At 42.3% G+C, this 16022-nt stretch overlaps 1 protein-coding gene across 1 annotated transcript; it reads left to right on the top strand.

The window, feature by feature from the left end:
• The first annotated feature begins 11297 nt into the window (after window positions 1-11297).
• Window positions 11298-12593, top strand: BECN2 (beclin 2). The gene has a single exon (XM_004014001.5). The coding sequence runs from the start codon at window positions 11298-11300 to the stop codon at window positions 12591-12593; it is 1296 nt and encodes a 431-aa protein (XP_004014050.2).
• The last annotated feature ends 3429 nt before the right edge of the window (window positions 12594-16022 follow it).

Raw genomic sequence — 16022 nt, 5'->3', positions numbered from 1 at the left:
TTCTGGAACTCTCTTGCTTTTTTGATGATTCCACGGATGTTGGCAATCTGCTTTTTCTAAAACCAGCTTGAACATCAGGAAGTTCACAGTTCATGAATTGCTGAAGCCTGGCTTGGAGAATTTTGAGCATTACTTTACTAGTGTGTGAGATGAGTGCAATCGTGTGGTAGTTTGAGCATTTTTTGGCATTGCCTTTCTTTGGGGTTGGAAGGAAAACTGACATTTTCCAGTCTTGTGGCCACTGCTAAGTTTTCTAAATTTGCTGGCATATTGCATGCAGCACTTTTACAGCATCATCTTTCAGAATTTGAAAGAGCTCAGCTGGAATTCCATCACCTCCACTAGGTTTGTTCGTAGTGATGCTTCCTAAGGCCCACTTGACTTCACATTCCAGGATGTCTGGCTCTAGGTGAGTGATCACACCATCATGATTATCTTGGTATTGAAGAATTTTTTTGTGCAGTTCTTCTGTGTATTCTTGCCACCTCTTCTTAAAATCTTCTGCTTCTGTTAGGTTCATATCATTTCTGTCCTTTGTTGTGCCCATCTTTGCATGAAATGTTCCCTTGGTATCTCTAATTTTCTTGAAGAAATCTCTAGTCTTCCCAGAATCATTCTATTTTTTTCCTCTGTTTCTCTGCTTTGATCGCTGAGGAAGGCTTTCTTATCTCTTCTTGCTATTCTTTGGAACTCTACATTCAAATGGGTATATCTTTCCTTTTCCCCTTTGCTTTTCACTTCTCTTCTTTTCACAGCTATTTGTAAGGCCTCCTCAGACAGCCATGTTGCTTTTTTGCATTTCTTTTTCTTGGGGATGATCTTGATTCCTGTCTCCTGTACCATGTCACAAACCTCCGTCCATAGTTCATCAGTCACTCTATCAGATCTAGTCCCTTAAATCTATTTTTCACTTCCACTGTATAATCATAAAGGATTTGATTTAGGTCATACCTGAATGGTCTAGTGGTTTTCCCACTTTCTTCAATTTAAGTCTGAATTTGGCAATAAGGAGTTCATGATCTGAGCCACAGTCAACTCCCGGTCTTGTTTTTGCTAACTGTACAGATACTGTTTAGTAAGTCATATTTTAAATACTATAATCATCCTTTAGAATAATTTGTGTCTTATTTCAATTTTCAAAGTCGTTGGAGGTCAGTTTATGTCATCTGCTGTTTTAGCTGATTTCCATTCAAATGAATTTAGTTATCTTTTATGATAAGCTTCTCAAAGCCCTGGAATAGTTACTAATGTTCCTAGAAACATAGGCTCATTCCTCTACTGAGGGTTTATATTTGTATTTTCTAAATTTCTGGAGCATTACCAGTTTGCAACCACTTAAATTCACCATTTGATTCTGATATGAATGGAATACAATTCCCTGGAAACATGGGCATTAGGTTTATAAACTCTCAGAGACACATTTTTTACCCAAGCAACAAGAAGAAAATTCAATCTCTCCCAACAGGAGAATTCTTCCTATAGCTCTAGAAAGATGGGGAATGGCACTGGATTTCTGCTGATTTGTCTGATTTTGAGGAAGACATCTTTTGTCTTTCTTCTCTGGAGGGTGCCTTGGGCTTTTATCTGTCAGCCTCTCCCCACATGTCAGTTTAGCAGCTGTTTTCATCCAGACCAGCAAATGCCTCAAAGGGCAAAAGTCAGCTGTGGCATTCCTGCTCTCTTCCCTGTTCTTCCTTCTCCTGTATTTTGGGCTGCATTTCTCATTATATTTCAGTTCTTCTATGCTTTAAGAAATTTTCAGATATCTTCCAGTACTTTCATCTCTTTCAGTAGAGACGCTGATCTGAATAAACTAGACACCCCACAGTCCCCATTACCTGACGCAGAAATCTCTCAAACGATATTTCTTTCCTGTCTCCCACTTTTGTGACCTGCCATGTCTGAATACCAGCAGCCAAAGTCACTGAGGTTCACCGGCTTCAGTTTCCTCAACTGTAAAACGGGGTTAATGATTTTCATTACCTCATGGAATTATGAAACTTAAGTAAGATAGATAAAAGTTCTCAACAAATCATGCTCTGTACTTTTTTTGTGTGTGTATGCTCAGTCATGTCCGACTCTTTGTAACTGCATAGACTGTAGCCCATCAGGCTCCTCTGTCCATGGAATTTTCTAGTCAAGAATACTAGAAAGGGTTACCATTCCCTTCTCCAGGGGATCTTCCTAATCCAGGGACTGAACCCATGTCTCTTGTATCTTCTTCATTGGCAGGCAGATTCTTTACCACTGAGCCACCTGGTAGGCACCATAATTATTATATATATATACAATAATGTTCATATATAATTAATTATATAAATGATAAATGTATATAATAAAGATATTTATATATAGTGCAGGGGAGAAAAAATAATTTTCCCTCTACCTCCCCTTCTAACCTCTTTGGAGCAGTTCTTGAGAGTGATCTGAAATGCTGCCTTTGGGATATAGTCCTCATTTTGCCCCGTATAAAATTTAATGCACAACTCTTATATTGTACATTTTTCTTCAGTCATTAGCCAGTGGGAGGCATTTTGTTTTTTCAAAAGTCCTCAGTGATTCTAATGTTCAGTCAGAGTTAAGAATCACAGTTGTCTTCCTTGCATTTTTCCATTGGTTGTTTATTTTTCTAATTGATTTGTGGAAATTCATTATATATTCTGATATTAATATTTGACTCTTACATGTGTTTACAGGGATTCCCTATACCCTATATTTAATAATGATGCAACTTAATGAACTATTAATACAGCATTCCAAAAGAAATTCATAGCTTTTAAGACACTTACCCTAGAACATATAACATAAAATCACCACACACATGCACATATACATAAATGTATTAAAAATTATGGAGAATATAACATAAAAACATCATATAGCTATTAAGTTGAAAAAAGATCACAAATATTGATAGTGTGAGTTTCTTTTTTAAGAAAAATTAAGCATGGGGCCTTAGATATAGCAGTTTCAGTAAATTTTATTAAATAAAGATAAACTTTTGAAGAATTTTTTAATAAGGACACATATATCCTTAATCTTTTTATAGTGGTAACTTTGCATTACTGCAACTAGAGGGGAGAAGGAAAGACTTTTTAAATAAAATAACTACTAATAAAAAGTAGAAAAATATACCATCCTGTAGTCAGAAAATCTGAATCTTTCAGGTTTAGCACTTCATTTATTCAATTATTATTTAATGGAAAACCTGCTACATGCCAGGTACTGGGATTAAATATCCATAGAAGACAAGGTGACTGAAAATTTTAATCCTATATTTGAACAGGGCTCTCAAGGAATAATTATGTATATTTTTATAATGCTTTCCCTCCCCCAGAAATCCAGCCAACAAATTTATAGGAAGGGATCCAAACTACATCTCCCAGTGCTCTGTGGACTTGTGTTGGATTTGTCAAGTCCAGAGGTCACTGCCTATAGCAGAAGCAGTGAGTTTGCACATGCTTGGTGGTCTCTGCAGAACAAAAAAGTAGCCAGGATTGGGAAGACATCATATATGGCTTCTAACAATCCTAGACCTCCCTCCTGCTGCTTCACAATTCAATTGTGTGAAAATTGGCTAGACAGATTGAAGACCCTGTGTGTGTGTGTGTGTGTGTGTGTGTGTGCGCGCTCAGTCGCTCAACTGTGTCCACCTATTTGCGCCCCCATGTTACAGTTCACCGGGCTCCTCTGTCCTTGAGATTCTCCAGGCAAGAACACTGGAATGGGCTGCCATTTTCCCCAACCAGGGATTGAACCCATATCTCCTGTGTCTCCTGCATTGCAGGCGGATTCTTTACCACTGATCTGTCGGGAAAGCCTGAGCCCTGTAACTACTTGTCAATGTGTTTACGAAACATGGGAACCACAGAAGCACTAGGTAAGCTTTTATTTACTATGAATTTCCCTTGTAGTACGAGTTAAATCCCTGGTGGCTCAGACGGTAGAGCGTCCGTCTACAATGCGGGAGACCTGGGTTCGATTTCTGGGTTGGGAAGAATCCCTGGCGAAGGAAATGGCAACCCACTCCAGTACTCTTGCCTAGAAAATCCCATGGATGGAGGAGCCTGGTGCCCATGGGGTCGCAAAGAGTCAGACACAACTGAGCAACTTCACTTTCCTAAGAGTTAAATGCTATGTGAAATTTTTGATTAACAATCCTTAGAGTGAGTTTCTGATGATATTATTACCGAGTTGGAGCTCAAATTTCTTGCCGCCCAACAAGCCAGCAAGTTGAGAGACAAGGTGTTGAGGCAAGGAGCAGCATTTTATTTGGAAAACTGGCAAACTGAGAAGACGGCAGACTAACATCTTAAAGAACCATTCCATTTGGGTTTGAAAACAAGCTTCTTCTATGCTACAGAGGGGGAGATGAGAGAAAGATCAAAAGGTGAAGGGCTGTTGCAGAGTTCTTGGAGCCTGCCAGACCTTGAAGCTGACACGTTAATTCTTTGGTATTGCAGCATTTGTTCATAGTAGGCCTGGACATGTCATTCTTATAAGTCTTCAACGAGTGGCATTTCCTGTCCTAAGACAAGTGTCCTTTCCTGTCCTGAAACCGCTTATTTCTTTATGAAATATGTGATCACTAAGCAAAGGAGAGTTATCTTTCTAATAATTCATACTTCAAGCTGTAGGTCACAATCCTTTTATGATTAATGTGCCTGTGTGCAGAATTAGCAAGGCAATTAGCTGCAGAGTGCAAAATTTAGAGCTTAAAAAAAATAGATTCACTGTGGAGTCAGATTAGTTTTTCCCTGTTACAAGAAATTGCAAAATAATTATTTATAGAATAAAAATAACTTGTCTATAGATAGTGCAAATCAGTTTACATTATCAAGGGAAACAGCCTATCTTGGTAAATCCTGCTTTGGGATGAAAGCGAAAGCTAATTGCAAAAGATCAAAGAGAAACAGGTCCCAAATGCTTGGTTGCCATTTTCTAGTTTTCCATCCATAGGGAAATGGAACAAATTACATGTAATAAGCAGCATATAGGAAAATGGAAGTTTCTATCATCCTTGAAGAAAAAGAAAACTCACATTAAAGGATACTTCTATGGGCACAGAAGTAAAAATGTGTTGAAAGGAGAAGACTAGTGATGTTTCTGATCAGTTTCAACGTGTGGTGGATTTTCACCACTGATAAGCGATTCTTGGGCACCAGCCAAGCGTCCTACAGTTTAACTCAGTTATGACACTATCTGCCTGGAGATAACCTCAGATTCCATGGGTTGTGGACTCAATCTTCAAATATGTCTCCCTCCCACATGCATACTCAGTCACTTCAGTCCTGTCTGACTCTTTGCAATCCCATGGACTGTAACCCTCCAGGTTTCTTTGTCCTTGGGATTCTCTAAGCAAGAACACTGGAGTGGGTTGCCATTTCCTCCTCCAGGGGATCTTCTGACCCAGCTAAGGAACCTGGGTCTCCTGCGTTGCAGGCAGATTCTTTACTGCTGAGCCACTGGGGAAGCCCTTTCTCTCCCACTTCAGATGCCAATTCCAAGTCCAGGTTAGCTCTGCTTCTGACCCAACTGGATATAAGTCAGAGGTTCCCATGACCAGTTTCTCTGGTTCAATTAACTTGATAGAGTGGCTGACACAACACAGGAAAATTTTTTACTTATTGGATTGTTGGTTTGTTATGAAAAGATATAACTTAGGAATAGCCTGATGGAAGAGACGTACAGGGCAAGCTACGGTGAAAGGATGAGGAGCTTCCATGCCCTCTCTGAGTACATCGATCTCCAGAATCTCCACCTTTTCACCAACTTAGAAGCTCTCAGGATCCCATCCTTTTGGGTTTTTATGGAGGCATCATTACAGAGGCTTGATGATCAAATAATGGTGAGACATTGGTGTTAACCTCCAGCCTCTCTCCCTTCCTCAGAGGTCAGGGGTGGGACTGAAAGTGTTAACCTTCCAATCACTTGGTCTGTTCTCTTGGCCACTAGCCCCTATCCTTTGATGTGGCTTAAAAGTCACTTAACAGAACAAAACAAAAAAGAGAACAAAAGACAGCTTTGTCACTCTGAATGCTTAGGAAATTCTCAGAGTCTTAGGAGGGTTCCTCTGGTGGCTCAGTGGAAAAGAATCTGCATTGCAAATGCAAGAAACAGGAGTTCAGTCCTTGGATTGGGAAGATCCCCTGGAGAAGGAAATGGCAACCCACTCCGGTATTCTTGTCTGGGAAATCCCATGGACAGAGGAGCCTCACAGACTGCAGAGTTGGGCATGACTTGGAGAGTGAAAACATATATGCACAGATTTTAGGAGCTCTGGGCCAGGAACAAGATCAAATACATACTTCATATTATAAATTATACTATCACATTAACAGAAAAGAGAACAAAAACTCTTAAATGGTTCCTTGGGGGAATGGAAGGGGCTAGATGTAGAGGACAAAGAAAGGGGTACTTTGCCTCTGTCTTTCATTTCCTCAAAATACTTGAATATTCTGTAGTGGCAAGTCTTCACATATTATTTATGTGATAAAATTAAGGCAACATTAACAACAAATCTGGACAGAATTCATCAGTTAATAGCAAAACTATACTTGCTTTTCAGGCCTGATGTAAAAATGTACTCATTCACTCAGTCAATCATTAAGTCCCTAATTATCAAGTTCATAAACTACCAAACAAAAGGGCCTCAGCAATGAATAAGCTGGATTTACTTCCTGGTATGACAGAGTTCAAATTCTAATAGAGAAAGGCACAGGATAAATAGCTGAGCCACAGCTCACTAGGAGTGATGGTGTTCTAACCTAGGATTACCTGAAGAGAAGAGCTTACATAGGAAGGCCAGGCAAGAAACAGACAGGATTTATCGACTTGATAACAACAACAAATGACAACAAAAAACAAACAGATTCTGCCCCGGGCACAGACTCTGTGAATTCCCAGACATTACAGCAACAGGACAGGGGAGGCTGACCCTTCCTTTAAACTCTAGACACTAACAAAGAAGTTTCTTAGTAGACCACAGGGCCATGTTCAGTTTCTCTTTGGGCTAGTCTGACCCTGGGGGCAATACATTTGGAAAACAAAAAAATTACTCAGGCTCTCAAAAACTACACTTGAAATATATTTTCTGGTTAACTATATGAAGCCCTGCTGTCCTATCCCAGCCAATTTCCAAACAGCCTTTCCATTCCACAGCTTCCTCTTTCCTACTTTCCACTGGTAAGCCCTGAAATGCTTCTCCATACCAGAGCATCATTTTTAATCCCTGAGAGTTACAACCAAACACCTGCAAGCATGACTCATGAAAGAAATGAATCATGGCTTTCAGACAGAAGAATGTAGGAACTATGAGGCAGGACTCATTGTTTTTACTCTCTCTAAATGTATTGGAAGCAATCTGACCATCTATTACCTATGATGCCAGTTTGTGGTCTATACCTAACTGTATTATTTATGTATGGCATTTAGGGAGAAGGGAAAGAAGGGGTTGCTAGCATCTGAGTGTCTGAAACTGCTTTGGTAATATAGAACTCATATTAGGTCATCTATTCTGTGGAAGTATTTTCCCAGGTGGCTCAGTGGTAAAGAATATGCCTGCCAATGCAGAAGATGTGAATTCATCCCCTGGTTTGGGAAGATCCCCTGGAGAAGGAAATGGCAACCCACTCCAGTATTCTTGCCTGGAGAATTCCATGGACAGAGGAGCCTGGCAGGCTGCAGTCCATAGGGTCACAAGAGTTGGAGTCTACTTAGTGACTAAATAACATTTCTGTGGAAGAGTCTAACACTTTGGTACTTAGGGCTACTGGAGGCGTATTCAGTTAACATTTTCTCTAAGACCACAGTTCTATGCTAAGTCAACTATTGCTTTACTCATCAAGGACTAGGCTTGTTATGTTTTAATGGAAAGCATGGCTGTTGATGTCATTTATGCCTGGGCCTAAATCCCAGAATCTGAGGGATTCTGATATTTACGTTTCTGAGATTTTGTTGCCTGTTTCTGAAGGACTAAAATGAGAAAATACATGTTAAGTGATTAACACTGTGTCTATTAGTCATATTTTGCTGTGATAATAATTGCCCAGTTTTCATGGCTTACAACGCAAGCATTTATTTCTCAGAGTTTTGCAGGTAAGTTATGGTTGGTTTCTGTGTCTTCTCATTTGGGGACCAAGGTTGAAGGAACAGCTCCTTTATGGGATATGCTTGTCTCATGGTGGAGGACAGGAGCAGAAAAGAGCTAGCAAAAACCTGGACTTGGTACTAGGACACTATCACTTCAGCCCACAGTCCATTGTACAAAATAAATTCCTATGTGGAGGGAGGGGAGGATGAATATTTGAGCAACAGTAATACAATCTATGAACTAAGCTGGAAACGTGACAGCTACTTACATGTTAGCTTCCATCCTTTCCCAATGCCTGTAGGAGTCAATAAATAAATGTGTCAATGATAAGCCAACTCTGTAGCTAGCCTTAAATTGTGACATAAAGTTGGTTGGCTGCTCTCTATGCTGAACCCAAATACCTTTGCCTTCATCAGTTTTATTGTCCAAGAACTATTTCACCATTTCCAGATCTACTCCCAAATTCCTCACTCCAATCACTTGCTTCACTCTCGCCTGCAGCACCTCACTTAACCTTGTGCCCTGACACTAACTGGTGAAGACCCCCACTTTCCACCCTCCCTATAACTCCAACAGCCCTGGGACCACATAGGATCCTGCCACTCTAGGCTCTGTTTGCTAGGCACAAAATGACTATGTGAGCCAGAATTTGACATCAGTCACCAACATCTTTGCCATTGAAACAGTGCATCAAGCATAAACACTTAGCCTGAACTATCCAAATAACTGAAAAAATAGCCTATAGTCACACGGTGATATCACATTGTTATTTTTGGATGTAAGTCTGTACATTTTAATAAATTCTGGTCTTTAAATGACTTTTCAGTGGTATTGTTATTGGGGGAAGGAGGAAATTTGAGGTGGGCACAAGAACTAGTTGGCAATCCTAACTAAAAGGAATGGAGGACTTCCCTGGTGGTCTAATGGTTAAGAATCAGCCTGCCAATGCAGGGGACGCAGATTCGACCCCTGGATCTGGGAAGATTCCACTACACCTACATTCCACAACTACTGAGCCCCAAAGCCCTAGAGCCTGTGCTGCGCAACAAGAAGCCACTGTAAAGGCTGCCTACATCTGGAAGTAAAATACCCTTATTGTCAGAGATAGGGAAACGGGGCTAAGAAGCCTGTATAAGCAAACGTTGCTACTTTTAAATTTTGCTAGTCAAAACTCTGTTTAGATTCTTCACTAACTGAGCACCTAAAATGTGTTTCTCTGTCCTGTCAATACCTATTAATTCCTCACAAATGCATTATTTCTTTGTCTAAAAAGTTTAAAAGCAGTCTGCTTTGGCCACTTCTTTGGTCCCATTTCTGTGGATCTGTGTGAGCACAAATTAAAATCTGTTTCTCCCGTTAAACTATATTGTATAATTTAATTATTAGTCCAGACACAGGTACTCATGAGGGGTAGGGGAAAATTTCCCCCTCCCTGATGATGGTATTAGAAATGAGTAGGGAGTGGCAGACGGTGTAGCTACAGTTGCTTTGAGCACTTCCAGGATTGATGGCATGGGAATTTTCAGTGGTTTACTGAGCACTTAACTCGCAGCTATGTTAAGCAAAGAGGGTGCACAATTGCAGAAGCATATTGGGGTGGTATTTCTGAGCTGTGAATATTTTTTTTCTAGTTAACAATGAGATGGCCTTGGATTTTGAGCCCATCTGAGAGTCCTGGGACATTTTAAGTCTCCAGGAAAATGAACAACCTTCCAGCCAGTTTGCTTTCTTTTTTTTTTCCATCGACATTATTTTTGTTTATTTATTTTTGGCTGTGCTAGGTCTTCCTTGCTGCATGCAGGCTTTCTCTAGTTGCAGCGAGTGGGGGCTACTCTCTAGTTGTGCTATGCAGGCTTCTCATTGTGATGGCTTCTCTTGTTGTGGAGCACAGTCCCTAGGCAGAAAGGCTTCAATAGTTGTAGCTTGTGGGCTCAAGGGGGCAGATTCAGTAGTTGCGGCCAAGGGGCTTAGTTATTCCACATCATGTGGGATCTTCATGAACCAAGGGCTGAACTGGTGTCCCCTGCATTGGCAGGTGGATTCTTAACTGATGGACCACCAGGGAAGTCCCACTATTTTCTTATTTTTTAATTGACTTTATTAAATGATTCATAAATTAGGCAGCATCCCATCTAACAAGTAGAAAAGTGTTTTTCAGCCAGTTCCTAATATTTTTTAAAAATATACGTATTTATTTTTGGTTGCATTGGGTCTTCATTGCTGCATGCAGGCTTTCCTTAGCTGCAATGGGTAGGGCCTACTCTCTAGTTGCAATGTGTGGGCTTCTCACTGCAGTGGCTTCTCTTGTTGCGGAGCATGGGCTCTAGAGTACTCAGGCTTCAGTAGGTGTGAGCTTCCCTTGTAGCTTAGTTGGTAAAGACTTTGCCTGCAGTGCAAGAGACCTGGGTTGGGAAGATCCCCTGGAGAAGGAAATGGCAACCCACTCCAGTATTCTTGCCATGGACAGAGGAGCCTGGCAGGCTACAGTCCATGGGGTTGCAAGAGGCCGACACAACTTAGCAACTAACCCCCCCACCCCCATCCAAGCTACTTTATTTGATGTGATTTGTTAATTAAACAAATATTAATAAAATTTTCATGTATGCCCATTACATTACTATGAGATAAAGAATGTGAAGTGTGTCATCAGAACAGAAAACCCAAATTTTGTAGTCAGGGAAGGCTTTCAGGAAGAAATGACATCTAACCCAAAGTATGGGTAGAAGTCATCCAGGTAAAGAAGGGAAGGAAGAGTGTTCCAGTCAGTGGGAACAATAAGAAATGTTGGAAGAGCTGAAATTCAGTTATTATGCAGGAGCCCACAGTGTGGGTGGCAGGAAATGTGAAAAAGTTGGAAAGATGGGCAGAGGCCTTGGTGTCAGGTTAAGATGTTTGGACTTTATATTAAGGTAAGATAAGGGCATTAAACATTTTAAGGAGGGACGTACCCATGACCAGATTTTAGTTTTAGAAAGATTATTCTTTCTAAGGGTGGAGTAAGATGATTGGCTTTTCTTTTTAGAAAGGAAGCCTATGAGGAGGCAAGGGAGGTATAAAAGTATTTAAGGAGGGTACCATTGTAAGGTTTTAAGGAGAGTGACAAGATGAGATATGAGGTTTTAGAAGGAATTCTAAAAGGTATAAATGGTTAACTAACTGCTGACCCAGAGGAAGCAGTGTTAAGTTGAGAGTCAAGACCTCCACCATGTCCCACCTCTGCTTTCTTTGCCAGCGCTGCAGCCAGGCCCTGAAACTGAATCATTCCATGGGGCCCTCCCAGGAACCTGGAGCATCAATGCCTATCTCAGCTCAGGGAGAGACAAGAGAAACACAGGAGGGAGGCCCTCCCTCCAAGGAGGAGGCAAACCTTGAAAATCTACAGGATGGTGCCTTTTGCAGGACTCCTCACCCCGTCAGTGGTGCGATGGCCTTGGACTATTCCAACTTCACCCTGCTTGGGAAGTTGGAGCCCTGGAGGAGTCTCGACAGCATCCAGAAGACTATTAGGGGCAGTTCCGACATCCTCTCTGGTGAAACAGAGGTGGACCACCCACTGTGTGTGGACTGTACTGACAATCTTTTAGAGGTACTGGACATTGAACTCGCCATCACAGAATCTGATGTTCAGAACTACAAACGCTGTTTGGAGACCAGGAAGCGGGTGACTGAGGATGAGACGGAGATGCTGCAGGAGAAGCTGAAGGACATTGAGTTGGAGGAAGCAAGGCTACTCCAGGAAGTGGCAGAGATGGAAAAGAACCAAGAAAGGGTAGCAGCTGATCTTGAGGCAGCCCAGGCAGAGACTAAGATGCTGGAGCAGCAGGAAGAGCAGTACTGGAAGGACTACAGTCAACTGAAATGGCAACAATTAGAACTACACGAGGAGCTGAGCAGTGTGGAGATGCGGCTACAGTACGCCCAGATCCAGTGGAATCAGTTGGAGAAAACCGACATCTTTAATGCCACCTTTGAGATCTGGCAAGACGGCCCCTTAACCATCATCAATAACTTCAGATTGGGCCGCCTCCCCACTGTCCCTGTGTGCTGGAATGAGATCAATGCGGCCTGGGGACAGACAGCCTTGCTGCTCCTTGCCCTGGCCAACAAAATTGGACTGGAGTTTCAGCGGTACCGTCTCTTCCCCTGCGGAAACCACTCCTACCTGAGGTCTTTAATAGATGACTGTGCCGAGCTGCCGTTGTTCTCTAGTGGGAAGCAGAATGTTTTCTTACATAACAAATTTGATCAGGCTATGATGGCTTTCCTGGATTGCATGCAGCAGTTCAAGGAAGCAGCTGAGAGAGGTGAGTCGGCTCTCTGTTTGCCCTACAAGATTCATGTGAAGAAAGGCCTGATGGAAGACCCTGGAAGCAGCAGGGGATTCTATTCCATCAGAACCCACTTGAACACGGAGGAGGACTGGACAAAGGCACTCAAGCTCATGCTTATAAATTTTAAGTGTAGTCTCACTTGGGTCTCCTTAAGGTATGGTCGAAAATAACTTATTCTACGAGGGGGAGATTATTTTTTTGGTTTAATATATTTTATTTGTGAAAGTGTTATCAGATAAAATTTAAAACTGAAGCATGTGTGTTTATATGTACTTGGTTGTGCTGGGTCTTTGTTGCTGCGCGTGGCCTTTCTCTAGTTGTGGGGAGCGGGGGTTACTCTTCCTTGCGGTGCTCGGGTTTCTGATTGTGGTGGCTTCCTTCCCCTGTTGTGGAGCACAGGCTCTAGGTACGTGGCTTCATCAGCTGTGGCTCGGTAGTTGTGGCTCATGGGCCCTAAAGCACAGGCTCAGTAGTTGTGGTCCACGGGTTTTAGTTGCTCCTTGGCATGTGGGATCTGCCCGGATTAGGGATTGAACCCATGTCCACTGCGTTGACAGGCAGATTCCTATCCCCTGCACCACCAGGGAAGTCTTATATGTTTACTTTAAAAATGAATGGCCACACAGGCACTAATTTAAAATTGTCCTGAGCAACCCCAAAGTTATTGCTGTCTTTCCCAGAAAGTTTGTCCTCTCCCCATTTTTCCTAAACATTCAAAAGGACAAAGATTAAGTCACAAGATGACAAGACTATTTCTCCATTAAAATGGAATAAAGATTGCAGAAAAAACTGAAATGGGTGGTGGTGGGGGGTGATGAGGGGATGGGGTATTAAGGAGAGAGGTGCTGACGTGCTCAATCGTGGCCGACTCTTCGCGACCCCATGGACTGTAGCCCACCAGGTTCCTCTGTCCGTGGAATTTTCCAGGCAAGAATACTGGAGTGAGTTGCCATTTCCTTCTTCAAATGAGAGAGGTGGAGGTCTTTAATTTTTTATGAGGAAAGTACTTGGGTCATTGTCCATAGAACTTTGGAGTCAGGAGGTGAATATTAAAAGATATATTTCTGCTGTGATACAGTAAACCCTCTTCATCCCAGAAAAGCTTTCAATAAACTACATTTTCTTCTTTGATTTAGAATGAGAAGTGTGTCTTTGAGCACAAACCTTAGGTAACTGGTTACGGAGGCCAGAGAAGGCTGGTAGCATTTCCACTGACCAATGCTCAGGTAAGGGTCACAGAGTGAACCCTTACAGAGAACTGAAGGTTGTAAAAGTCAGAGGATTCTGCAAACTGTGGGACTTTTCTGGTGATCCAGTGGTTAGAACTCTGTGTTTCCCCTATATGGGGCACAGGTTCAATCCCGGGTTAGGGAACTAAGAGCCTGCATGCGGCTGCAACATGCATTGATGCCAAGTTTTCTTTTTTTTCCAACAAAATACAAAAATTTCAAAACAGCCTATTGTGTCATGTCATTTACTCAATTCTCCATTACTCTCAGAATAAAGTTCCAAATTCTTACCGTGACTTTTAGCCTGGGTAATCTGTCCTTCCTGCCTCTCTAGGCTCACCTCATACTTCTCCCAGCTCCTTTCTGTTCCCAAATATGCTAACTCCACTCTCCTTCTGCCTTCTGCCCATGCTCTTCCCTGTGTGTTTTCTAAAATTTATTTTTGGTGTTCTAGGTCTTTGTTGCTGTGCCTGGGCTTTCTCTAATTGCAGTGAGTGAGGGCTACACTCTAGTTGCAGTGTGCGGGCTTTTCATTGTGATGACTTCCCCTGTTGTGGAACAGGGGTGGGCTCTAGAATGCGTGGGATTTAGTAGCTGTGGCTCACACGGGCTTAGCTGCTCTACGGCATGTGAAATCAGGATCAAGGATGGAACCTGCATCCCCTGCACTGGCAGGCACATTCTTTATCACTGAGCCAACAGGAAATCCATGATAGCTACTTTAGCTTAGTGGTCCAGATGATGCCTAGAAAGACCCTCATACATATTAAACATCCATCAATAGAAATCATTGTGGAAAATAAGAACAGGGAGTTGACTAATTCGTCATGGACTCAAGGCTTCCTGGGTAGCTCAAATGGTAAAGAATCTGCCTGCAGTGCAGGAGACCCAGGTTCATCCCTGGGTCAGGAAGATCCCCTGGAGAAGGGCTTGGCAACCCATTCCAGTATTCTTGCTTGGAGAATTCCATGTACAGAGGAGCCTGGCAGGTTACAGTCCATGGACTCACAAAGAGTCAGACACAACTGAGTAACTAACACACACACAAATGGAATTGGGAGGCTTCCCCGGTGATGCCAATAAAGAAACTGCCTGCCAATGCAGGTAGATGTATGAGGCACAGGTTTGATCCTTGGGTGGGAAGACCCCCTGGAGGATGGCATGGCAACCCACTCTGGTAATCTTGCCTAGGAAATCTCATAGACAGAGGAGCCTGGTGGGCTTCTGTCCATAGGGTCCCACAGAGTTGGACAGGACTGAAGCAACTTAGCATGCAAAAGTAATAGAAAACTCCTAGGAGATTAAGCTTCCCTGGTGGCTCAGATGGTAAAGAGTCCACCTGCAATGCAGGAGACCTGGGTTTTGTCCCTGGGTCAGAAAGATCCCCTGGAGAAGGAAATGGCTACTCACTCCAGTATCTTGGACATGGGGTTGCAAAGAGTCATTTGTGACTGAGCGACTAACTCTTTCACTTTCCAGCCTTCAGACTTATTTACTGGAACAAGTTAAATGCCATCTTGAAGAAATAATTAGATTAGTCTAGAAATGTGGCTACATGTGGCCTAGGTTTTAAGAAGTCAACATTTTGTTTTTTAAGTAGGAGGTATATATTAAAAGAAATAAATGAGACATAACAACTGAATATAATGAGAACCCTGAGATTGAAAAAAAGGAGCCCCTGACTGCTGTCACTGAGTTGGCCTGACGTTAACAGCTGGAGTTCTCCTAGATACATAAATAACTTTACAGAACAAAAGAATCCCCTCGCTCTGTGACTGTGATGGAGCAAAACAAGAACAAGTCTAGTCTGTAGTGCTGTCTAAGAGACAAAAACAAGAACATTTCCAAACCACAAAAATGGCCAAACATTCCCCTTGCCTGCTGTGTTTCTTTTGCTTTCACATAAAAAATCAAGATAATCGTAGAATTGTCCTTGCTTTTGACAAGTCCAGACAAAGTCCCAAGAATCCACATTTCATTGAGACGCCACCTTCATTCCTTCCCTGTGGCAGCTCTTTCCCTCCTTGCAGAGAACTGATCAATCCAAATTTGTTCACATAGGTTCCCAGTCTTTGGCTGGAGGGCAGCAATCACTTTGATTAGATCCTGGCTTGAAAAAGCAAGCTCAGTTCAGTCACTCAGTCATGTCCGACTCTTTGCAACCCCATGGACTGCAGCAAGCCAGGCTTCCTGTCTGTCTCCAACTCCTGGAGTTTTTTTCAGACTCATGTCCATCAAATTGGTGATGCCATCCAGTCATCTCATCCTCTGTTGTCCCCTTCCCCTCCTGCCTTCAATCTTTTTCATCATAAGGGTCTTTTCCAATGAGTCAGTTCTTCACATCAGGTGGCCAAAGTATTGGAGTTTCAG

This window comes from Ovis aries, chromosome 12, assembly GCF_016772045.2.
Source record: "Ovis aries strain OAR_USU_Benz2616 breed Rambouillet chromosome 12, ARS-UI_Ramb_v3.0, whole genome shotgun sequence".
Lineage (NCBI taxonomy): Eukaryota > Metazoa > Chordata > Mammalia > Artiodactyla > Bovidae > Ovis > Ovis aries.
This window is presented reverse-complemented; position numbering and strand designations above follow the sequence as displayed.

Bases quoted from the DNA above. Each gene is read 5' to 3' on its own strand.
- BECN2 (XM_004014001.5), top strand. From the start codon at position 11,298: ATGTCCCACCTCTGCTTTCTTTGCCAGCGCTGCAGCCAGGCCCTGAAA.